The sequence below is a fragment of the Culex quinquefasciatus genome, chromosome 1 (assembly GCF_015732765.1).
Source record: "Culex quinquefasciatus strain JHB chromosome 1, VPISU_Cqui_1.0_pri_paternal, whole genome shotgun sequence".
Classification (NCBI taxonomy): Eukaryota; Metazoa; Arthropoda; class Insecta; order Diptera; family Culicidae; genus Culex; species Culex quinquefasciatus.
In genome coordinates, this window is record NC_051861.1 from 93,370,121 (window position 1) to 93,396,045 (window position 25,925).

The window sequence follows — 25,925 nt, forward strand, 5'->3', positions numbered from 1 at the left end:
AAGGGTGTGCAAGCCGTCATCAGCGTCGTCAAATCACTTCGGCACTGTTTACCTGCGGGCAGCATTTCCTTGACACCGTGTCCAACAGGCCCACACACAACACAGTCGCAGAGCTTGACTGATAACACTGATAAACAGATAACGCGCGGGCTCTGCGACGGAAGACTCCTTTGAATGAACGAAAACCTCCTCCGCACACATATTCGAGCAACAGCGGCACGATGTCGTCGTCGACACGGCCACGACTCGCAGTAATACGACGTCCCCGCAGTACACAGTGCTCGTTGAACGGTTTATCTACGGACTCGCGCAAACTACTGCGCGGCGGAGAAAAAGGAAGACTTGCGGAACAACACGAACGAATCCTGGCGAAAGAGTTCCGTGGTTGAACCGCAAAGTGTGATGGTGCAGCGGAAGCTTAGTCGGAGACATCTAGTGGACATGCCCTGACCACCTCCTCCCCTTTTTCTTGGATATGGAGGCCTTCATCAACGAAATGGTTCAGCCTCGGGTGCTCGACCTAATTGTGCTGATTCTGCCCAAATGGAAGCTGCTCGTGTACATCCTCCTGATGAACGTAAGAACATTTCCCCGCTTCTACACCTGATATTCGTCGCGCACGACTTTCGATTGGAAACACTTGAGGCCGCAACGCAACGATGGCGATGGTTGATGGAGATAACAGCGAGAGAGGTGTTCCTCTTTATGACACAGTAAACATTTCACGGTTGATAAAGTGATTACTGTAGATTAAACATAGCTCACTCTGGTTCACTGGCAACAAGAACCGCCAAAACATTCACATTTTGCTGCTTGATCATATCTGTTTGAACAGCGAACTTCAATAGAAAGGGTCGCATCACTTGCTTGGGGCGAATCCAACATCTCTCGGAACGTGGCCAACCGTTTATCAAGGAGCAGTGCATACCATACGCATCTGTGCGAAGTTGTGCCGTGAGGTCTTGGATAGCCAAGCTGCAACATTGGCAATAAATGTTGGGGCGATTGCCTGCAACATCCCTATTTTTTAAAAGGACAGGCCAACTGCGTAAAGTTAACCGCAAAGATGATTCATTTAAGTGGAGTTAGCTTGAGTACGAATGTTCTAATAAAAATTCTGATTCTACAGGGGAGGAAGAAATGTAATCGAAACGCAGCGAATTCAACCAAATGGTCGATGAACTTGCCAGACAAGTCCTTGCAAGTAGAGGGTGACGAGCGGGAATTCCCGGGCAAAATTTCCCGGGAAATCGACCATTTTTGCACCTTTCGATTCCCGGGAAATTCGGTCGAGACTCCCGGGAAATTTTAAACATATAAACATCGAAGCAAAATCATATAAAATGTTCAATGTTCGATGTTCAAGTTCGAATTAATCAATGCTTCTCTAATCTTCTTATTCAGAAAGTGTAAATTTTAACTTGTCAAAAATTCCAATAACTGTGGACCCCAAAATTAACCTTAAAAATATTAAGCAGTTACACCCAGAAATGAAATCGAATGTTCTATTTTCAAATATTATTTTTTTCAAATATTTCTAAGAGGGAAAACCTTTTTCAAGTTAAGTTCAATTTCCATATGATCTTTCGAGCATATCAATCCTCATGATCTTTTTTTTGTGAACATTTGGGTTTTCCTGATGAATATTTCTTCATGGAATTTTTACAGTTAACCTTAAAAATTACAAAAAAAAAAACAGTTTAATTTGTTGTTTTAAATCGCTGTATCATATAGCCGAATTCCCGATAACGGAAAATTATATATAAGCTATATTGGTTTTTTTATTAGCAGATTCAGAAAAAAAAGGTTCCTCAAAAAAAATGATGCTACTTAAATTAACGTTTCATAGAATTTGTATGAATTAATTGTAAATGAATTCATTGAAAACAAACAAATTTATTACTTTTCATTTTAAATTTTGGCACTATTGGCATAGTCAAAAAAAAAAAAACTCCCGGGTCCCGGGAATTCCCGGGAAATGTCCAAATTCTACTCTCGATTCCCGGGAAATTGAAAATCTCGAGAATCGTCACCCTCTACTTGCAAGGCTTTCAAACATCTTCGTGGGTCCTGAGCCCTTGCCTAAACATCTAAAATATGCCGTGATGAACTGTATTCGAGTGAATTTTGGTATTGATCAGACGGTTCGTTCAAAAGTTAGAAAAAAATTTATCAAAAAAAGGTGAGGGATTATTCAGAATCATTCTCTCCAATGATTTATTCCTTTTTTTACTCGAATTAAACTTTCCAACTGGGTGTTCACGACTGGATTAAACTTTGACACAAATTTTACAGCGAATTTAAAGGTTTCGGTGCGTTCTTTCAATTATATTTTGGCTAGAAAACCGGAACTCGAAGCCTGATTTTTTAGAGCTCTTTTTTCAGAAATACTTGAGCGATGTTTATATCTGCTTTTAATAATTTGTGTCTTCCCATTAAGGGGTTACAAACATGTAAATCGGCAAAAATGTTAGAGGTTGGTTTGAGCACACACTTAAACTTATTTCAAAATCTGTTTTCAGGGCATTAAAATACACTTTTTCATATATTAACAAAACAAATTTGAAGACATTTGGTTGTATCATTACCGAGATACAGCTATTTGAAGTTAGCAGTTTCAAAAAAACGGGTGCCACGATATCTCAAGACTGCTTCGATCAAATCGGCTCAAAATTTTGGTGAAAACTCGTTAAACCGGTCCCGTGTGCATGGCGAAGGCCGATTTTCAAAAAGTTTATTTAAAAAAAGATAAACATATTTTACTGTTTTTCATATAAAAAAATCACCATTTTTAGATTTTTGTATTTTTTTTTTAATTCAAAATTTCAAAATCGGGCTTTGTCTTGCACACGGGATATATCTTGGGAGCCTTCACCCAAAATTTCAGCCAATTTGGTCCGTCCCATCTTGAGATATCGTGGCACCCCTAAATCAACTTGGTGTTCAGAGAAAAACGCTCAGAAAGTTAGACAGTTCGCTTTGCGCATGGCAATATTCTGAGCTTAAATCGTTTCTTACTTAGTTAAATCATGAAATATCTTCTTTAAACTTTTAGGAGTGATTGCAAATCATCTTTTAAGTGGATTTAATAAATTTTCTGCAATTAGAAATTTTGTGATTTTCTACATGTATGTAACCCCTTAATGGAAAACCACTCGTAAAACCCACATTTTTTTATTTCTGATTTGTAGCCGTGGGATCGGAGACGAGACTTCTATTTATAGGTTCACAATTTAGGACCTGTAAATGTGGTCAAAGCCATTTTTAGAGGTAATTTTTGGACTATTTTACAGATAAAACTTTCAAATTCAAAGAATTCAATTTCAAACCAAAATCCATTCAAAAACATGGGCTGCTTGTGCCCAACATTTTAAGCAACAATTTGACCCACCTTCATTCATACTTATCGACTATCGATCAAATTCTGAGCAAATGTCTGTGCGTATGTGGGAATGTTGATCAAAAATATGCACTAAATTTTTTCGGCTTTGGCTGAACGAATTTTGTTCGGATGTGGTCTACAAAGTCCAGTCTTGGGTCCCACAGCTTGGTATTGAAAATTGTAATTTTTCATTTAGTTGTATGATGAAAAGAAAACTATTTAGGCGACTACAAAAAAGGGTGTTTTTCAACTTACAGTGAAACCTCTTTTTTACGTTTTTAAGTTTTTCTAATTTGTCGATTTCTTTGGAACGACGCAGTATTTTTGCAATCTTTTAAAAGCAATTTGTAGGTTTTGTTCAGATCTACAAAACGCTTTTTGAAGCTTGCAAAAATATTGTATGGTTTAAGAGAAATCTACGAAACAAAAAGCGTAAGGCCACCGCGTAAATAGAGGTTTCTCTGTATCTAACCTCAAATAGCCGGGTCTGATCACCACGTCGGTATTTGTATATTCTTGGAAAAAGTTTGCAAATTTTTTTATATCGGAAAATTTCTATTTGTGCTTATCCAGCTTTTTAAGCGAAAATGGCGTTCGAATAGTGAACGCTCAAAATGTCAAAATCGCGCAGTGGTACCAACATTGCGAAAAAGTGTGCCATGGCATGACAGCCACATTTTTTGTCTAATGTTGGTGCTACTGCGCGATTTTGACATATCGGACGTTCAACATTCGAACGCCATCTTCGCTTAAAAACCTGGATATAACTTTGGATAGGATTGCCAGATATTCAATCTTTTTAGCTCGCAAGTTGAACCAGGTTAAAAAAATGCATGGTTGCCGAAAAATTTAATTTTGAAAGCAAAATTTCGTGGTGCTCTGGAGTAACCATAGAGTAATCTACGTGCGCATGTATTGCGTGTACGTACACGAAAAAAGTGAGGTTAAATTTTGTCTGGCCAGCAAAATCTAATGGTGCGCTAGTGTGTGTACGCGAAACGTCATAAAGCTCTATGGGCGTTAGAGGATTAATGTATTTCAAGTATCTAGCTGATTCTTCAAAATTAAAATATGGAAAACTCTATGTCCACATATCAAAACTTTACGTAGTCTACGCCATTCCGGTTTTGTCTGTGGCATAACTACTTTGACTTTTTTTTTCAAAGTTGTTTGAAAGTTACGATAAAAAAAACTATTAAGACGACTACAAAAAAGGATGATTTTCAACATAACTTCAAATGGTCGGGTCTGATCACCATGGCGGTATCTGTATATTCTTGACAAAAAGTTTGCAATTATACTTAACTAAACTAAACTCTATAATTTTCAATAGCGATTTAACAGACCCCAAGACGGATCGAATGTGTCCAATTAGGTTTTACGCCGACTCAATTTGGAGGTTAGGAATTTGACAGATTGGCTGCACTGTTTACATTTTTTGCACGTGTGTCTCAGTAAAAATGTGTGTGCGTGTGCGCTCGTGACGTCACGCTGTAAAACCTAATACGGACAAAATCGGTTCAGCCAGTCCCGAGACAATCGAGTGCAATTATTTTGATCAACATGCCACCATACACACAGACATTTGCTCAGATTTGTTCCTGAGTTGGAATGCATACGTGAAGGTGGGTCTAGTGTGTGTGTGTGTCCAATCCAATACCCGCTAACCGGTAGCGAAATTATGGGGAAGTTTAATTTGTATCAGACTTTGTATATGCCGAATGCTGATACAATTTATCTCAGTCCCGGGTAGTAGGTGGTGATAGCCCTTGCGCTGCTTCCAACGACCCATTTCAGAATGACAGAGCTCCTTGCGGTCCAATTCCGAGGTCGCTGGGCATTGTTCGGCCCCGCCTAACAGGGTTGTTACGGGAAAGTCGAAAAAAAATCCGCGCCAAATCCGCGCTGACCGAAACCTTAATCCACGCGAAATCCGCGCCATATAAAAAAAATCGCGACCAACATTCAAGAAATGTTATTTCCAAAGAAAAAAACTAATACAGAAAGTATTTGATAGAAAAATTAAACTCGTTTTATGTTTGAAGGAATGAAATCAAAAAATCCTTTTAAAAAATATCTCAAGAGACGTCAAGAAAAGTGTCACAAAAAAAAGTTCTTTTGCAAATCAGAGGGACACTACAATAACTTTGACCAATATAAACAAAATTAAAAATTATAAACCAATAGGTATAAACAAAATTAAAAAATCTAATAAATGAAATTTTACTTCAAAAATATAAGCCCAAATTCTAAAATTTCATATAATTAAATTTTAGATTTAAAAATTCTAAAAATTCAAAATCTATGAATTTTAATACAGATTGTATTTCAAATTCCTCACTGAAATTTCATTCCGAAACAAATTGCATTTAAAACATTAGAAATATTTTCTTCTAAAAAATTAAGAATTTAAGAATTTAAGAATTTAAGAATTTAAGAATTTAAGAATTTAAGAATTTAAGAATTTAAGAATTTAAGAATTTAAGAATTTAAGAATTTAAGAATTTAAGAATTTAAGAATTTAAGAATTTAAGAATTTAAGAATTTAAGAATTCAAGAATTTAAGAATTTAAGAATTTAAGAATTTAAGAATTTAAGAATTTAAGAATTTAAGAATTTAAGAATTTAAGAATTTAAGAATTTAAGAATTTAAGAATTTAAGAATTTAAGAATTTAAGAATTTAAGAATTTAAGAATTTAAGAATTTAAGAATTTAAGAATTTAAGAATTTAAGAATTTAAGAATTTAAGAATTTAAGAATTTAAGAATTTAAGAATTTAAGAATTTAAGAATTTAAGAATTCAAGAATTTAAGAATTTAAGAATTTAAGAATTTAAGAATTTAAGAATTTAAGAATTTAAGAATTTAAGAATTTAAGAATTTAAGAATTTAAGAATTTAAGAATTTAAGAATTTAAGAATTTAAGAATTTAAGAATTTAAGAATTTAAAATTTAAGAATTTAAGAATTTAAGAATTTAAGAATTTAAGAATTTAAGAATTTAAGAATTTAAGAATTTAAGAATTTAAGAATTTAAGAATTTAAGAATTTAAGAATTTAGGAATTTAGGAATTTAGGAACTTAAGAATTTAAAAATTTAACAAATTTTTTTTTAAGATTTTTGAGATTTCGTTTTTTTTTTGTTTGCAAAATTGTTTTTAATTTAATATTTTTTAGTTTTCAAATTTCATTTTTTTATTTAGATTTTTTTTTTTATTTTGAATTTTTCATTAAATTTTGAATTTTCGATTTTTTAGTTTTTTGGAGTTTAGAATTTTAGATTTTTAAAATTCTTAATTTAGAAATTTCGGATTTTTTAAATTACGATTTTAGAAATTCGAAAAAATGTTAAGCTGAATTTTAAATATTTTGATTAAAAAAACTATTAAAATATAAAAAAAAGTTTCGAATTTTTGAAATTTTAATTTTGAATGATGGAGCAGTTTTTGAATGTTCTGATCTTTTTTTTCACCAAGAATGTTTAAATTTAGAAAAAAATATTTCTACGGGTAAATCCATCTAAAATTCAAAGGCAAATTGAATATATTCACTATAAAATTAAAAATAAATAAGGTTAAAAAACCATTACTCAAAACTCAAAAGAAATTACATATTCAGAGCCGGATATATGAAGAAATGAGTTAAGTGTAGTAATAATTTTATTTAAGGAATTCTCAACCATACATTTAAAAAATAATCTCTACATAATCTTCATCTTAATTTTTCGACGGTTCGTATTAAGAAAATACAAACAAATATTTTCAGAAAAAAATCTATTAATAAGAAATTGAAATTGCACTCAATGGAAAAAAACAAATTCTCGTAATTCTTGATAATATTTTTCTTATTAACTCTATTTATCTATTTATTTATCAAAATTGCCATCCGCGCGAAATCCGCGCCTGAACATAATTAGTCAGCAAATCCGCGCCAAATCCGCGCTATCCGCGCGAAACGCGCCATCCGCGCGATCCGCGCCGTCCGTAACAACCCTGAAACATAGAAGCAAGCATCTGAAGGAAACTCGATCTATATTTAGACTTCCAATCCCCTCAGGCAAATCAGGGATCAGCGCGTATTTAATATGAGAAGGTAACATGTTTCAACACTACTGATCAATTCACTGCTAGAGTATAAACCTTCTGATGGCGCTGATGGCCGACTGCTTAGCGTCCCAGACCAACAATCCAGAGGTGTGATTTCGAATCCCACCTGATTCATTTTCGTTTTGGTTCATATTCAAAGTTCAAATTCATGATTCCAAGTTTCAAAGGTACCGACCGGAATTTGATCCCTGAACCTTCTGCTTGTGAGACAGAAGCCGTAACCATTGGCATAAAACAATTGGCATTGGTATAAAACGGACCAACCACTTATTAATTGACTGATCAGCCGAAACAAAAAAAACCCCATTAAGTAACCATTAAGCCACGGAGCCGGTTACATACGTGAAGGTGGGTCTAGGAGTTCAAATTAAGAAGTTAATTTTTCGAGTGATTTATAGCCTTTCCTCAGTGAGGCAAAAATGGTCGCACCACTTGCTTAGGTCGAATCTCACCAAAATAAACCCTCTTTTCAGATCACCATCTTCTCACCGCTGTACTTCTTCAACGTGATCCTGATCGGCCGGCCCGACCTGCAGCTCATCTGCCCGTCCGTCCTGCTGTTCGGCTTCAACCAGATCCACCGGGCGCTCTTCGTGCGCCACAACCTCAACAACACACGCTCGATGCTGACCGGCGGTTGCATCCTGAGCGCGGCGATCACAACCAGCGGACTCGTCAGTATGCTGACGAACGATCGCGGGACGGTGCTCACCGTGGTGCTGCTGTACAGTCTCGTTGGGGGTAGGTTGAGGGTAAGCGATCGTTGGCTGGAGTAAACTTACTGTTGATCTTCACAGGCTATGGCTACCATTTGGTGTTTTCCAAAATGTGGAAGATCCTCGCGAAGATCTTCAACGCCAAGAAGGAGATGTTCGTCATCAAGTTTCTGCACTCGTTCGGACAGTCCGTAACGCCACTGCTTCTGCTAGCGCTGTTCCACTGCCCGTGGACCGATTACATCTACGGAGCGCTGCTGGTTCTATTTGGAGGTTTGCTACTCAACCTGATCCCCGTTACCATCCTGATCGAAAACGAGAAGAACTTTCTCAAGCTCGATCAGGACTCGTGCATCAAACACACCGCCAAGGGGAAGGAATCTTTTTATGCCGATGTCACCAAGAGTTACTGTGCTGTAGCGGTGGTAGAATCAGAACAGCCCAACTCGCCAGCAATGCCTGAACCCGCGATGAGTTGGAAGAATCCGGCAAAGTGCAGCCGCGATGAATACGTCCCGGTGACGTTTGGCTGCGAAGACGACTTTGACGACGATGGGGTAGATCGCGACGGTAAGTATTTCAACGCGGACGGCGTCGAGATCCTGGAGATGATCGTCGAGGAGGACGAGGAGAATATGGCGGAGTACGAAGCGGAAGATACGGCTGGAGAGCAACAACCACCCGGCAGTAAGACTGGCAGCGGCGGAAAGGATCACTGGTTCATCCTGAATCGGCTGTGCACCGGGCTGGGCAAGTACTACCATAGCATCCGCATGCGACAGAACTTTAACGGCAGGTTGTTGAAATCGCTGCGCTTTGCACTTCGGGATCTCAAGTTCTACAGCTGCCTGCTGCTCAAATCCACCGACCTGTGCGTCTTCCTGCTGTTTCTTACGCTGCTGCCCCGATTCATGCAGTTCCACTACCAGTTCAGGGGGAATCCCCGCCGGATGGTGCTGCTCGCCGTGGTCATTATCTCAGCGTCCTGGGCCATGTGCGCGATGCTGCTGCTGTGGTGTGACCTCAAGTTCCGCAAGCAGCAGGACAAGTTGCTCATCTTCAGTATCCTGTTCAAGGTGTTTGGGTACTTTTGTGTGTACTCTACGCGGTCCAGCTTCTGGACGGTGAGCGGGTGCGTGCTCATCGGGGTGGGCCACTCGATTGCCTGTTCGTACCAGGAGTTTGTCATCAAGCGGAAGTTCACCGCCAGCCAGTGGAGTTTGGTGAAGGGAGCGCTCTGTCTGGTGGGCGGGCTGCTCGTCGTAGTGATAGCTAGTTTGATTAACGTTGCGTACGTGTACTGTAAGATAGACAACGTGTTACTCGTAGTGCTGCTGCTGTACTGTTTCAGTGGAAGCGTTTGGTTGGCGTGCAATTTTAGGATTATTTTTCGATAGTAAAAGACACTGAACGAAGTTTTGCACTTTGTGGTTGATCCGAATGCCTTTAACAATTCTGTTTCAATACTCGCTTGATTCTGTTGTTGTAATTTGGAGTTGTGACTCCAAGAGCATGTTCGTCTTTCCCACAACATCCTGGTCTCACGCTTCTTGCTGTCGACAGTTACCAGCAATCAAACATAGTTACACGAACACGCTTAATCTCACTTTGCGCAGATGTTGAACAGAGAATTAGGCCTTGTCGTAGCCGAGTCAGTTTGTCCAAAATTCCGTTCTCGTGCATAATCTACCACAGCTGTTCGCGGCTGACTGTATCGTAAGCTGTCATGAAATCGATGAAGATGTGATGTGTGGGCACGTTGTACTCGCGACATTGGTCGAGGATCTGTCGGGGTCTAACACTTTTTTGTTTACCATTTCCCCCGTTACCAATCAAAGGCGGCTGCCGTGGCCAGAGTCTCGGCCCGAAATTGCACGAATCTACAGCGAATCGATGTGAAAACTAAAGATACACTAAAGGAACGATGATTTGATGTGTAATCTTGATCAGATTTGCGATAAAAGCGGTTTAAATTGAAAAATAATAATAAAACAAATTCTGGTCTAGGATTTAAGAGGCAGTATTTGTAGATTCTGCTCGGTTTGTTCTAGAGGTCGTATCGAGTTGCTCCGATTTGGATGAAACTTGACTTTTTCTCATAGCTTTTGCAAATTACTGTTAAAAATTGATTTTTTTAAAACCTCAATAACTTTTGGCAATAGCCTCCAACACCCATACTCCCATAGGTCAAAAGTTAGGGAATTTCATGGACTATAAGCCTACGGTATTAACTTTTTGGTCAATCGCAGTTTTTCTCATAGTTTTTCGATTTTTCTAGAACAAACATTTTACAACGTTAGTTTTTGCTCTGTAGGCCTCCATAGCGGCACTTTTTGGTCTCAATTTTGACATATTCGGAATCCTCAGAAAATTTTACATTAGATTGAGGTGTTGGAATTTTGAATTTGATTGGAAAAAATGCCATTTAGAATTAATTAAAATATTATTTAGAATTTTGTCGGATTAGGGGTAAACAAGTTTTCGCCTACTTGATACAGCATTTGACGTATTGATCACACGGGTTAATAAGATCTATTTCTTTTTTCAAAAATGTTTTACTTAATTATTTTTTAAATCAAAATTTTAACTCCAATACTTCTGACTTACGTTAAATTGTCCGAGGATTCCGAATATGACAAAATTGAGACCAAAAAGTGCCGTCTTCTTGGCCTACAGGGCAAAAATTACCGTTGAAAAATGTTTGTTCTAGAAAAATCGAAAAACTATGAGAAAAACTGCGATTGGCCAAAAAGTTAATACCGTAGGCTTATAGTCCATGAAATTCCCTAACTTTTGACCTATAGGAGTATGGGTGTTGGAGGCTGTTGCCAAAAGTTATTAAGGTTTTAAAAAAATCAATTTTTAACAGTAATTTGCAAAAGCTATGAGAAAAAGTCAAACCAATCCTGGATGTCTATAGCACATTTTGAAGGGCTTCAAAAGACCTTTCGAATGCATCTAAGAGAGTTGGAATTGATGAAGTTTTACGGAAATGCGAGCAATTTTAAGAATTTTCATGTGTTTTGGACCTCAAACTTCAATGCCCGTTTTACCCCACTTCCCTTTGTCGTAGAGGGCTCATATTTGGCATGAGTTCATCTCATGCATATACAAACAAACGCTGAAAGTTTCATCCAAATCGGAGCACCTCGATACGACCTGTTTCACATCGGTGAAAAACTCGCTCTTAACGGAATTTTGTCTATTTTGTAAGACTTAATGTTTTTGCACAATGGTTATAGATTAAAAAAAAAAAAAAGAAAAATTTTTCGGTTCGTCCACAAACAATCTCATGTTTGTAAACAGACGACGCCATATTGCCAATGTTGTTCGGTAGCTCATATCAGGCCATCGCCGGGCGCACTGGCAGCATGCAAATTACCAGAGCTGTCAGGTTGAGAAAGCCCAACGGTGCTGTAAGTCGGCGAATGGTTTTCCAGCAGTGTTGCCAATTGCAACCAAAGAGAAAGTGTTTGCAAGGAAGTTCGGATATAAAAACGTAACTTCACGCACGTTTCTTTTTGCAATAATTCATTTTCATCAACCCTACAATTTCGTTACTTTGTTTTCTGTTTGCTTCTTTTATTGTTAAATAATATACCGTTTTCTAGTGCTGATGATGATCCCTTCGGCGAAGATTATAAATTCAGTTAGTTTAGTGCAGTGTTGTTACAAGACGAAGGATTTGCTCTTCTGACTATTGTTTGCCCAATTTTTTTTCTGTGTTAGCAGTTTTGATTTTTTTTTTCACATTATTCTCAGGATAAATTGTTTATAGCGTCACATAAATAATAACGTTTCGTTACTTCACTAACACTAGCAAGAAAGTTTTTGCTTTTAACAAAACGCAAAAAAAACTGATAAAAACATCTCTCTATCTTTTTTTCTCTCATTCTCTCTAAAATTAAAACGGAACATCTAATGGAAACTTTACAACAAAACACGTTCAAGCAATTGCCCGTGCCAATCTTTACGTTTTCTTCTCTTTTCTCAACGAATACTGCAAAAGTATCAACTTTCAACAAAAACGTAAAAAAACCCGGCATCAAGAAGCAATTGTTTGAGTTTTTGTCTTTTAATAAATCTAAAATGTATACTTTTAGATATAATATATAAACTTTTTTTTGTTTAATTCTTTCACTAAATCTAATTGAGTACGTTGTGTGTGTGTGGTTATTCCATTTCAGCCGAACAAAATGATTGAGGGAGTTGTTTGACCGCGGGCGCAATGAAATAAATTATTACAAAAAGATTTCGATCACCATCGGCGCGCGCTACTCCTTCGGAGCCGCAGTTCCCACTTGGTGGAACTGCAGGGAAGGGGAGCTCTCTTTAGCATAATTAGGAAATTATTTCGTGTTTTTTTGTTCCTTCTTTTTTTTCTTCGTGTTATTTTGCTTCTCCAAGTTTTTCTCGGAGAAATACAATGAATAAATGTGGGTGTGTGTGTTTTTTATAAGTTAATTTACTTTTATGATTTTTTCTCTCTCTCTCTCTCCCTCTCATCGTTCTTCCACTATTTTTAAGCTGCAAATTATTATCAATTCGATATAAGTTAATTAGTAGTAATGTTTTCTCTCATTCTCACTTGCGTAACGCATGCTCTTTTAGTGTTATCTTTTTTATATCCCTTCCTGCATGTGTGTGCGTCTCTTGCGCACGCTCGTTTATCGGTGCTCCCACCAAAGATTATCCATTTCTTATGCTTTTTTGCGTGGAAAAGCACGGGAATGAAAGCGGAGAGGCAAAGCCTAGACGTGACGGTGAACAAACAGTTGTGTAAAATGATGAATTTAATTTGGCACTTAAAAGATCTGAAGTTTTTATTCGCTAACTTTGACCAAAATTTAAATGTTTTTTAAAGAAAAAAATTAATTTTTAACAGTTAATATTGAAAACCGGTTCACAAAAAAAAATTCGCTAATAAAATTGCTGAATAAATTTAGAATTAAATGGTGCAAAAATCGTGCCATTCCGATTTTTCTGCAGGAAGTTATTAGGGATTGTGATCTGAAAGATTGAGATGTTTATTATTTAACAATTTTCGTTGTCATATTGGTTATGTGGATAACATAACCACCTGCACCTTTTAAGGCTAGTACGCAGCTCGGAACATGAACAGAAATAAGCCTTTGACCTATCTTCTTTTGCCAGAAAAAATCAAAAATATTTTACCGTGTTTAAACCTTCTAAAATTCAGAGATATAAAATTTAAAAATTCTAAAACTCTAAAATCTAGATTAAATTTTCAAAAGGTCCTATCTGTAAAGGAAATGAGAGAAGGTTGTTTTGAAAATTTAATCTAGAAATTTAAAAAATTCAAAATTTCTGAAATTTTGAATTGCATGATTCAAAAAATGAAAGATGCAAAAAGTTTAAACTCTTAAATTCTTGAACTCTTAAATTCAAAAAAATCTGAAAATTAAAAATTATGAAATTCAAAAATAAATCTGAATGTCTTTATTTCGTAAATTCAAAAAATCAGAATTCAAAGATTGAAAATAAAATTAAAATTTTCTAAGAATTCTGTTGAGAAATTCAAAAATTTAAAAGTTCATAAATAAAAAAACACAATTTAAACACATATCTAAAAAAACGAAAATTTAACAACAGTCCGTATTTGTCTATTCGAAGACTTCGCCAAAATTTTACTTAAGATACTCAGATCACGAAATTTTTATTTTTCTCAAAACTAAACTGAACTGATATTTTTTTATGAATTTAAGAATTTAAACATTTAAGGATTCAAAAATGTTAATCCTTTAGAATTCAAGAAATGAAGCATTTAAGATCTTAGCAACTTACACTGAAATGAAAAAAAAGTACCAAATTCCTAAATTCTAGGAATTTTGCCTCCTTTCCTTATTAAGTAATCCAAAAAGCCCGATTACTAAATAAGAAAAGTAGGAATTAAAAAATTGAAAATAATTTAAGAATTTAAAAATTTACGAATTTAAGAATTTGAGAATTTAAGAATTAAAAAAAATTAAGAATTTAAGCATTTAGGAATTTAAGAATTTATGAATTTAAGAATTTTTGATCATTGTTATCTATGTTTACCAAACACATATTTTTTTTGGAGAGGTATTAATTTTCGAAAAACATTTTATTGACCAAGTTAGAGAGTTCGTATTAAACTTCAGCTTTTTAGGTAAAACTTAAATTCACCTTCTTTTCGCAAATGAGTGAAGATCCCGAAGCAGCAAGTAGCTAAATTTCTAAGCGAAATTTTAAAAGTGCTTTGTTTTTTTTTTGTTGGAAGAAACCCAATAAAAAAAATAGAAGACAAGTAGAAGCACCAATGTGTGTAGCGACGAAGACGACAACGACGAGCGCAGAAAGAGTTTGCATTTTTTCAAATATTTTCCTTCTTGTTTATTTTTTTTAATAATATTTTCTCTATCGAGTTAATCTCTCTACTTTCTCGCACTACCTAACTACTAAAAGTGGTTCTTCGATAAGCTTTTCCCACCGTGTTACTTTCCTTTCTGGTTCGTTCTGTGTTTTTTTTCTTTCCATTTTCCATCCGGGGATGATGTTATATTTCTCTTGCCTTGCATGAACTTCTGCCCTCACACTCACCGCGCGCACACACTCGCACTCCAACTGCTGATGTTTGTAACCCCTTCCCCCCACGTTCCGTAACTGCACTTATCACACAAACGCGCACGCACGCGACACCAGAAGCATGCAATTCCACCGCGGCGTGAGGCTGCTTACCGACCTGTGTCCCACTCTTCTGCCTGCTGCTATCCCGTCTAGCAATCCGATTGTGCAGAACCAAAGTCCAGATCCTTCTTGACACTGCGCGTCAAACGGTCCAGCTCCATGGCGGCGTCCGTTCGCATCGAGAGCTTTTCACTCGCGGACACCAGATCGCCCGGACCGGTGCCAACGGTTGCGCCGTTGGTGGTGGCCCTGGGGAAATTCCCGTGCCGGGAAGGTTCGGGCTAGTGCCACCGACGCCGCCAGCACCACCACCAGCTCCGGCCGGGGAACCGCTCTTTTTATGGAGCAACGAGTTGAAAAAGTTTGCCAGAACGCCCTCGCCGCTGGGGGTGCTCGGGTTGAGCTTGCCGTCGACCTGGGAGAAAGAAAAGGGGATGAAAATCAAACATTAATTGGAATGTGAGAGCTATAGCGTTGATCTTGAGCACTTTATAGCATCGTAGCTCTGATGGCACGTCGACAATAATATAACAAGGCAGTGCAAACACAGGTAAAGTCTGCTGTTGCGAAGATATGGGTGATGCATTTTTTTTAGTTTTGCTTGTTTTGTTAAAATCCCTTTAACTCATCGAAAACAACACCAAGTCTGTTTGTCCCATCGTTGCATTTCTACGCATAATTGTCCCACTAAGTTTTTTCTTCCCCGGAATCAATAGTTTTACGAATCATTATATCTTGTTTACCTGTTGTATAGCAAGAGGATCACTAGTAAGAGTGATAAATTGGGGCAATTAGGGACATATAGGGCGAATAGGGACCCACGGCACAAATAAGGCTTTCTAGTCACAAATTTACCAACACATTCAAAGTATGTTTACATGACAGCTGGACGTTTGTTTGCATCAGGTTTCCTATCTCTTTCTAGCAAAAGTTTTTTGTCAGGCGACTTCTAGCTGGTTTTTTTGATGGCTTGATATGTCAACAACATACTTCCCAGGGCTGTCAGCTACGAGGCTACAGCTCGATCATTGTTTGCATCAGGACACTGTGACGAGGATTTCGTCATTTTTGAGTTAAATTATATTTTTTTCACTGGGCCTAGAAAGCCTTATATGCGTAGAAACACAGAAATCAGTCGAAAAATTTCAATCGCGTTAATCTCAGTTTCCCTTTTTTGAGCATGGGACAATTATGCGTAGAACGGCAGTTAAGGTTACACAGCAACGAAGGAAGTTGTTGTCTTCTTATTCCAAAATTGTCAAACTTACGGACCTAATCCTGCAATAACAAGCTTGTAAAATTAATCAAACTTTGTTGTAATCTACTTTGTGGACAGTACCTTTACTGTCGTTCTACGCATGATTGTCCCATGTCATTTTTTGACGATTTTGACTTTTCAACATTTTTAAGTTTAGTTTGTTGTATTTTGAAAGCCACATAAAATCTAGTAATTTGTTCAGAAAATCATTGAAAACAACACCCAGTCTGTTTGTCCCATCGTCACACTTCTACGAATAAATGTCCCACCGAGTATTTTCTTTCACGAAGTCATTAGTTTTACGAAGCATTACGTTATGTTTACCTATTGTATAGCAAGAGGATCACAAGTTAGAGTAATAAACTGCTAACTGGGGTGATAAGGGACATATGGGGCGAATAGGAACGCACGGGACAATTATGCGTAGAAACACAGAAATCGGTCGAGAAATTTCAATCTCGTTTTTCTCAGTTGCACTTTTTTGAACATGAGACAATTATGCGTAGAACGGCAGTTTAGGGGATACATAAATAAATATTTCGATAGTACCCGTAGTTTTGAAGATACTAAAATTGTTATGTTTTTAAATTGGGATAAGTTTTGAAATTTTGGAAGCTACTTTCATTGGCAGTCAAACATGTTCTTGCACGCTAAGACGATAAACAACAAATTAAAATTTCTAAAAAAATAAATAAAAACAAAAATTCATAATTCTAAAGTTTTAAAATTTAAAATGTCAAAATTCAATAAATTTCAAATTCTGAAACCTGAGTTTAATTTAATTTCAAATTCCTGAATTTCGAAATCCATTTTTTTTAATTATCATTTCTTATTTTTTTTTGATGTTTTAATTTAGAAATTTCTTAATTTTTATTTTTTTATTTTTAAATTCTTTAATTATTAAATTCTGAAATTCTTAAGTTCTAAAAATTTTTAAATTCTTGAAAGTCTTAAAATTCTCAAATTTCATACAGTCCTTTAAGTTCTTAAAATTCTAAAAATTCTTTAAAATTCATAAAATTCTTAAAGTTCTTAAAATTCTTAAAATTCTTAAAATTCTTAAAATTTTTAAAATTCTTAAAATTCTTTTTTTTTTTAATTCTTAAAATTCTTAAAACTTTTAAAATTTTAAAATTATTGAATTCTAAGAATTCTTAAATTATGAAATTCTAAATTTCCAAGAATTCTAAATTTGCATGTTTTAGATTTTTTTGTGTTATTCAATTTTGTGAATTAAATATTTAAAAAAAGGATAAATTTTAGAACTTTTAGGAAAAAAAATAATTTTTGGAATTTCTAAAAATTTTATTAATATTAATTAATAACAATATTAAAATTTATAAGAATAGTTAAATTCTAAAGTGCATTACTATTTTTTAAATATTCAATTCGAAAAAAATAATAAGGCTTCATCCATAAATTCAGCCAAAATTTAACCCCCCTCCTTTCCCTTTTCAACGCTTTTTTTACACTTATAACATTTTGATGATTACTCAGTCCCTTGGAACCTGTCCCTCTTAGAAGGACATACTTTATTGATTGACGCCTTAATACTAAAATTTCGAAAACTGAAAAACAATTAATAAAAAAATTTAAATTTTTTTTACACTTATAACACATTTTTAAAGGTTCAAATTCTTAAAATTCAAAACAAAAAATAAAAATTTTTTAAAACAAATTTTTAAAGGTTCATTCTTAAATTCTTAAAATTCTTAATTTCTAAGATTCTTATATTATTAAAATTCTTAATTTCTAAGAATTCTTATATTATTAAATTATAAATTTCCAAGAATTCTTAAATTTGCTTGTTTTCGATTTTTTTTTGTAAAATTCAATTTTGCGAATTAAATATTTGAAAAAATGGATGAATTTTAGAACTAAAAAAAGAATTTTCGGAATTTCTAAAAGTTCTATTAATATTAATTAATTATAAAATTAGAATTTATAAGAATAGTTAAATTCTAAAATTCTAAAATTTCTTAAATAATACCAAAATTTTGAAAACTGACAAAAACAATTAATAAAAAATATCAAGATTTTAAAATACACAGATTTTTAAAGGTTGCCATCTAAGATTGTAAAATTAGATTGTGAAGTTTGGAGCATTTTTGGAGTCATATTTTAGGTTAGAGACATAAATTTTGAGAAAAATAAAAATGTTGTGTTTCGATTACCCGGAGTCATATTTTGGCAAGAACTTTGGAAAATCGAGTACGAACAGTATTTTAATTTTTCAGAACTCTGGATGTTTAAAATTTCAGAATCTTCTGATTTTAGATTTTTTAAATTCTAAATGTTTTTATATTAGAAATTTATGATTATTGATTCAAAATTTTGATTCCTTTTTCTAGTTTAGGAATTTATTCTTGAATTTTTGAATATTGAAATTTTTAAATTTAGTACTATTTTTATTCTTAAAGTTATTAATTTCAGAATTTTCAACATTTGAGAATTTCTAAATTTTTAAGTTTTATTTTTTTGTTTTTTTTTATTAATATTTTTAGAATCCTTACAACTTTGAATTACAAAATATGATTATTTTTTTTATTTTGCACATCGTAATTTTGAGTTTCTATTTTTTTAATGTCTACATTTTCCATTATTCGTTTTAAATGTTTGAATATTCGCATTTTGTTTTTTCCAGAAAATGAAATGAATATTGTTACAACATTTCCATTTGTGTTACTTCAAAAAGTTGGAAAGATGTTCTTGATCGCAAAAAATGCAGATTTAATCAAATCGAGTTCTTCAAAACTATCGAGAAATTAAAAAGAGAGATGTGAGCCGGTAACATGGAGTGAAATTTTCGCAGCTGTCATGGAAAACTTTACAGCAGCTTAACAGAAAGTTTAACTCCATGTTGCGCTTTTAATTTCTCGATAGGATCATTTAGACATCCTTGCAATTGGTCGAGTATTGCTCGAGAACCAACGAGATGAAATTACCGTTCCAACTTTTTTGAGGAGTTGGGAGTTGGAATTTTTATTTTCTATAGAACCGAGCTCCGTACTAGCCTTGTATCAGTAAATTCTATAATGTCATTCAGCTAACGGTTCGACTGAAAAAAAAATCACAATCCAATTCCTACCTTTTTCGGCGATCCCTGCGCCCCGCCCGAGCCCGGCGTCCGCGGTGTCGTCTTGCCGGCGCTGCTCTGTGACCGCATCGGCGACTCGCCCCGCGTTGGCGTTTGACCTGCCTGCAGCAGCTGCAGCTGCCGCGTCAGGAACGCCTGCTCCTCCTCGGTTTGCACTTCGATCTCGCGGTTCGAAACAGTCTGCGAAGCAGAGGGGAGCGATAACTTTAGTTGCGGAAAAGGTTTTCGGGGTTTGGGAAAGTTGTACGAACCTTTCGGGAAGGCGGTTGTGCTATAATATCATTGTAGTCATCATCCGGCTTGCACGATTGCATATTTTCGTACAGAATGTTGATCTTTTTCATGTTGTCCCAGCCAGCGGGTCTGTCGAGTAGAAAAAGCTCAAATTAGTCTCAAAACAGTATTTTAGAATCAAGATCTCCCCCTTTACATTAGCACAGCATCCTTCTCGACGATGAGCGCGGGCGTACGGAACGGCAGCCCGTAGATTCGATGCGTTAGGTATTTATACAGCAGGTCGCAATTTTTGTCCTCCTTCACGCTAGTGTAGAAGAGCGACGCGCCGTACAGCAGGCAGAACCGGCGGATCCACTGCTGCATAAAGTCGAAATGCTCATCCCGGTAGTCGAGCTCCTTTTCCAGTGTGGTCATGTAGTCGGTCTGGAAGGTAAGCAATCAAGGGAGGGAATTAGACGTGGGACACCGGAAGATTGAGAAACGGAACAACAAACGCTGGTTAGGACACGTACTTTCGTTACAACAACTACTACATCTAAGCCCAAGTTGGTCGTTAGTACACCTTCGGGCAGGGGCAGCGCGTCCAGGTCGTCATCCACCGACGAGAGACGGTTGGTGCGCTTGATCGGCGAGCCCGGGTCCAGCTCGTCGATCGTGTCGCAGTAGCTCTGCCAGACGGTCACCAGCCGCTGGCGGCATTGCGATTTTTCCTCTGGAAGAAAAGAAAAGAAGAAAAAAAAAAGATATTAGTCTACAGTAATACGAATAAAAAATAAAAGTTTTAACATTCAACTGCTAAAGTTTTCGGCCATATTGATATTGTTCTACGAAACACTTTACTCCTTGTTTCTAGTTTTTCATCTTGTTTTTTGAACTTGCCAGCTAAGGGTTTTCGATATTTTTTCAGACACATTTTAAACTTAATTACAATGTTTGAAAAGGGATACAACACTGAATGGGACCGCTCGATATGATCATGATCAACATTGCTTGGCGACGGTCGGGTGAACGTAAACACAAAGACGAAAAGAACGAAAAATGAGCACCACTCAAGCAGCCGCCCGAACGAGACAACGTGCTTTTTCTCTTTCTCTCGTTTTCGTATCTCTCTTCCTTGTGTTTGTTGCGTGGTGACAAAAGTCATTTGAATGCGATCGTGGGAGAGATGACCGGAATCTCGGTATAATGTCAAACGACCATTATTTGAGCGAATGTATTTCTAGAGGGAGGTCAATGACTGCGTGAGTGACTGTTTCGCTCTCATTCGTCAAAATTTACATTTAATAAATAGATTATTCTATTGATCAAATTGAATATCCTTCCTACCCCTTCTGCGTCTTCCATTTTCTTAATCCCGAATTCTACATTTCTCCAAAATATAATTATTTGTCAAATTTACACTTACACACCCAACCACAACTGATTCGGGGCGCTTGGTACGGTATGTCCACGCATCCTTCCTCCATTGTAGATTCTGTGAAATGTGACCCGTTCACAGAAAACGCTCTGCGGTAAACATCACGCAGTATTTTTTTATGTTTTATGTTTTTATGTTTCACATACCATCTACACTATTCAATCACAAAACTTCACCAATAATCAAAATTTCTACTGAATTCCTCATTATTTCTAACTACACAAAAGGGCCCGTAAACATCATTCAAAACAACAATCCGGTGACAGCGCTTTACCCAAGTAACATTTTAGGTTTTAAGTAGGCCATAAAAGCCTATTTAGGCCGTATCAGGGTTTTCAGAACCATGATAAAACCTTTAAGTTTAAAAATGTTACTAGGGTAGTGCCCTTTCAGCTCTCTTCGAAATTGCATTTAGAAAGGGCCCATTATGAACAACAGTTGGAAAGTTAAAAGGGCCCAATAACGACTTTTTTTTTAAATTATGAGTTTTATTGCGAAAATCAACAAAAATTAAGAAGCATTTAAGCAGAGTTGAGGATAATGATGTGTTTTATCCTATCATCAGTAAAAATACCATCAGTCAAGCTTCTTTTTTAAATAGGAATTGAAACAAATTGTCCACTTTTTGCAAGCGATTTTCTCGAATCGCGGTTTTTGGTTTTGTGCCCTAATGAAATGTTAGGCGTGAACTATCTGGGTAATGTTTAGAAAATTTAAAAGAAGACTATTTGAGTAATGTTTCAAAAGTGAAAATAAAAAGTGAATAAAACTAAAAATAAACCAAACCATGGTCATGGTCACATTTGAATGAAAAAAGTGTTTTAAAATGCACTTTTACTAGTTCAGTTGTTTTGCAAACATTACTTTTCAAAAAATGTAAGATTTGACGAAAATAAAAATGGCAAACTGTACGTTCATTTAAAATTTTCTAAAATTTAAAAGATTTTTGGATAAACCCAAACATGCTAAAAATGATTCTGAAAACAGGGTAATGCTTTAAATTGATTTCAGCTGATTGCACTTAAATTTGCATTGAAATTTTCAGGTTTTTTTAAATAATTTTTCTTTACCCCCATATTTTTCGGGCCGTTTTTGAAGGGGGTGTTGACAAAAACTTTTAAAAATGTTTGTACCAGCCTTATGTGCAGGGATGGAATAATCACAAAACAATCACGAACTTTCTTCACTCGCGAAAGAGAGAGGAGGCAAATCACGCAAAGAAAATCGCTCACGATCTTCTCCAAGAAAATCAATCTGTTGATGATTTTTTGTGAATTTTCTTGTTAGAACTACTTAAAATTATTTATTTTGCTTTGTTTACACACATTGACCATTGTTCGAGGGAATTTTTCACTGGTCGGACTTCGCGAATTCTTTCGTGGTTTCGAGCGAATAAAGGGAACACGTCTGCTCGGTGCAAGAACGGTTTTACTTGTTTATTTCAGTGTCAAAGTGTCATAGTTTTGAGGTGTGATGGGTTTGGGGTTTACAATGTGTTAGTGTGGGTACACTGGGAAAAATGTGGACTGTAAATTTCAATGCAGCGCAATCATACTCCCCCCGTTGGGTCGTTAGAGTCAACATCCGGAAACAGGCAGATCCTGGTCACTGCCCGCTTGTACTCGCTGCTCGCCGTCTTCACGGTGACCACACGCACCACACCGTCCTCGCCGGGATGTGTGGCTGTGATGCGGCCCTTCTTCCACTGTTGGGGTGGAATGTTCTCTTCTTGCAGTAACACCAAGGCTCCAACCTTGATGTCCAGCACGCCGTCCTTCCATTTCTGCCGCTGCTGCAACGTGTGGAGATAGTCCGCAGACCACCTCTTCCAAAAGTGCTCTCTCATGTACTGCACGTGCTGCCACCTGGACAACCTGCCGATCTTCTCCTGCTCGTACGAGGGCTCTGGTAGGGCGTGAGCCGGTCGCCCGATCAGGAAGTGGGAGGGCGTCAAAGCCTGCAAATCGTTTGGGTCGTCCGAGAGGGGGCAAATCGGACGAGAGTTCATTGTTGCTTCAGCCTGGGCCAGGAATGTCGTCATCTCTTCGTAGGTGAGTCGTGTTTCACCCACGACGCGCTTGAGAAGGTACTTCATCGCTTTAACTCCTGCCTCCCATATCCCGCCAAAGTGAGGGCTACGGGGTGGGATGAAGTGCCAGGTGATGCCTTTCGAACTGCAGAAGTCGGCCAGCTTGTCCTTGTGCACCTGGTTCTCGAACAGTTCCCGCAGTTCGGCCAACTCGTTTTTGGCACCGACGAATGTCGTGGCATTGTCGGAGTGCAGGTTCGATGGGAGGCCTCGTCGACTGGTGAACCTCTGCAGTGCTGCCAGGAACGTCTCCGTCCGCAGATCCGTGCACAGCTCCAAATGCACCGCCTTGACCGCCATACACACAAACACTGCTACGTAGGCTTTGTAGAACTTCGGCTTTCTGCCACTCTCTCGCAGTGTGAAGGGTCCAGCAAAATCCACACCGGTCGAAGCAAACACTGGCGCGGGTGTCACACGGTAGCTTGGCAGCTCACCCATCGGTTGGTGTACTTGTGGAGGTCTGTGCTTGAAGCAGATGACACAGTCGAAGGTGACTCGCTTGACCGTGTTCTTCACTTTGATCGGCCAGTACTGCTGGCGGATCATCGATACTAGTGCGTTTTGTCCTACGTGCAGGTTCAGTTCGTGCAGGTGGCGAACCAGTAGAGTGACGAACGGGTGCTTTTCGGGTAACAGGATTTGGTGCTTGCCGGCGTAGGGAATGTTCGAGTACTTCAATCGCCCGCCAACTCGAATCAAGCCATCGCCGTCTAGGAAGGGCGCAAGACTCGACAGCTTGTTCCGCTTCGCTTGTCCCGTACGCAGTTGCTTGATCTCCTCCGTGAATGCCTCCTGCTGGATGATCTTGACGATGGTTGTGGTTGCCCTGGACAACTCACTCGCCGTCAACGGGTTGCTGGGAGGATTCCTTTTCTTCGATCGGGTGATCTCAATAAACCGCCACACGTAAGCCCACGCGCGGTACAGTCGGTTGATGTTGCTGAGGCGATTAAAGTTGGTGCACGGCTTCTCCACGGTTACAGCAAGGACGACCTTCGCACTGCGCAGCTCCGGGAGTGCTTCATCAGCCAGTTCAGGAACCTCGGGTTCGCTGGTGTCACTGGGCTGTCGCTGGTTTGGGTCGCAGTCCCACCAAAGTTCGTCGTCGATCAGTTCCTCGGGGTCCAGGCCTCGTGACAACGAATCAGCGGGGTTGTTCTCCGATCGGACGAATCCCCACTCGTAGTTCTGGGTCAGTTCGACGATTGTGGCCACTCGGTTGCACACGAACTCGTTCAGTTGCGCCGGGGACTTTTTCAGCCAGTTCAGACAGATCATGGAGTCGGAGAAAAGGCGCACTCTGTCGAACTTCACGTTCAGGGCTCCCAGCGTCTTGTGTGTCAGCTCTGCCAGCACCACCATTCCGCATGCTTCGAGTCGAGGGATCGTCGTGGGTTTCAGTGGGGCGACGCGTGACTTGCTGCACACCGGTTGAATGTTGATCGTGCCGTGTTTGAGCTCGCTCTTGACGTACAAGACCGCTCCGTACGCCGCCTTCGAGGCGTCGCAGTATCCAAGCAGCTCCAACTTCTTGGCGTCAGCCGGGATGACGCATCTCCTCTTCTTGATATTCCGCACAAGCACGAGTTGTTCGCGAAACACCAACCACCGCTGCATCTGTTCGTCCGGCAACTCGGTGTCCCAACCAAGTTTTAGCTCCCAAAGCTTTTGCATCATCAGTTTCGCCTTCGTTACCACCGGTCCCAGAAAACCAAGTGGGTCAAAGAGCTTTCCAATTTCCGAGAGCACGATCTTCTTTGTGGGCCGACTTCCTTGAGCACCAGGTGTGGAACGTTGAAGGTGAAGTAGTCGTAGTTCGGATTCCAGATCAGCCCAAGCGTCTTGATCGTGTCGTTGATCTCGGAAGTTTCGAAGTCTACCAGCTTCTCCTGGAGCTCGGCCGGGATGTGCTTCAGGACTTCGGCGCTGTTGGAGCAGAATTTGTGCACACCGAATCCACCTCGACTCAGCATGTCCTTCAGCTGCTCGTAGATCTCGACGACGTCAGCCGCCGTTTTTCCGCCGGTGAGAAAGTCGTCGATGTAGCTATCCTCCTTGACTACTCGAACCGCTTTCGGGAACTTGTCCGCCTCGTCCGAGGCCAGCTGCGTCAACGCCTTCGTGGCGAGGTACGGCGCGCTCGAACAGCCGTAGGTGACTGTTGCTAGTTCAAAAGTAGCCATCTCGTTTGCGTCGTTGAGCCACAGAATTCGCTGGTACTTTCGATCGTCAGGGTGCACTTGTACCTGTCGGTACATCTTAGGTACGTCCGCTGTGAGCACTACCTGATGCGTACAGAAGCGCAGCATGATCGTTACCAGGTCGCTCTGCACCGTCGGGCCCACCAGCTGGGTGTCGTTGAGGGACACGCCCGTTGTCGTCGCCGCCGAGGCGTCGAAGACCACTCGAACCTTTGTCGTTGAGCTGGCCTCCTTGTAGACCGCGTGGTGCGGTAGGAAGTAGCCCTCCTCCGGGCTGTGGTTCACTTCCTTCATGTGGCCCAACGCCACGTACTCCTTCATGAACTGCGTGTAGGCTTCTCGCTTGGATGGGTTCTTGGTAAGGCCAACCATCAGCCTCCCAAATCGACGCTTGGCGTTCTCGTACGAGTCGCCCAGTTGACTCTTGAGTTCGTTGAACGGTAGTCGGACAACGTACCGTCCTTCGGCGTTGCGGCTGTGCGTCTCCTCGAAATGCTTCTCCACCGCACGTTCCGTCACGGTCATCTTGCTGGAGAAGTACCCTGACTCCAACTCCCAAAACTTGAGAGAGTACGGTTGACGTCCTCGAACGTGGTGGCCAGTTGGCAGACTCTTCTCTGCCCAGCTGGTAGCTTGGTCCGCGCAGGACCGCTGACGACCCACCCGAATGCTGTTTCGGCTAGTGTCGGGAAGTCACCGCCGATCTTCACACGCCCTTCTTCAGGACGTCGTAGAACAGCTCAGCGCCGAT

General features: G+C 38.7%; 2 protein-coding genes across 2 annotated transcripts in view; one reads left to right on the forward strand and one right to left on the reverse strand.

The window, feature by feature from the left end:
• The first annotated feature begins 149 nt into the window (after nucleotides 1-149).
• LOC6042726 lies at nucleotides 150-9,618 on the forward strand. Its single transcript, XM_001870707.2, has 3 exons — nucleotides 150-577; nucleotides 7,961-8,228; nucleotides 8,285-9,618. Exons 1-3 carry the CDS (start codon nucleotides 476-478, stop codon nucleotides 9,598-9,600), a joined length of 1,686 nt encoding a protein of 561 aa, XP_001870742.2. The 5' UTR covers nucleotides 150-475; the 3' UTR covers nucleotides 9,601-9,618.
• Nucleotides 9,619-14,318: 4,700 nt separating this feature from the next.
• The window catches only part of LOC6042727 (cytoplasmic dynein 1 light intermediate chain 2), a 33,246-nt gene continuing 21,639 nt past the window's right edge, over nucleotides 14,319-25,925 (reverse strand). Inside the window, 6 exon segments of the mRNA XM_038260335.1 lie at nucleotides 14,319-15,120; nucleotides 15,123-15,287; nucleotides 19,219-19,407; nucleotides 19,479-19,590; nucleotides 19,658-19,887; nucleotides 19,977-20,176. Coding sequence (XP_038116263.1) covers nucleotides 14,962-15,120; nucleotides 15,123-15,287; nucleotides 19,219-19,407; nucleotides 19,479-19,590; nucleotides 19,658-19,887; nucleotides 19,977-20,176 — 1,055 coding nt within the window. The 3' untranslated portion in view covers nucleotides 14,319-14,961.

Bases quoted from the DNA above. Each gene is read 5' to 3' on its own strand.
- LOC6042726 (XM_001870707.2), top strand. From the start codon at position 476: ATGGAGGCCTTCATCAACGAAATGGTTCAGCCTCGGGTGCTCGACCTA. The intron at 578-7,960 runs GTAAGAACATTT...CCCTCTTTTCAG, and splicing joins TGTACATCCTCCTGATGAAC to ATCACCATCTTCTCACCGCT. The intron at 8,229-8,284 runs GTAGGTTGAGGG...TGATCTTCACAG, and splicing joins GCTGTACAGTCTCGTTGGGG to GCTATGGCTACCATTTGGTG.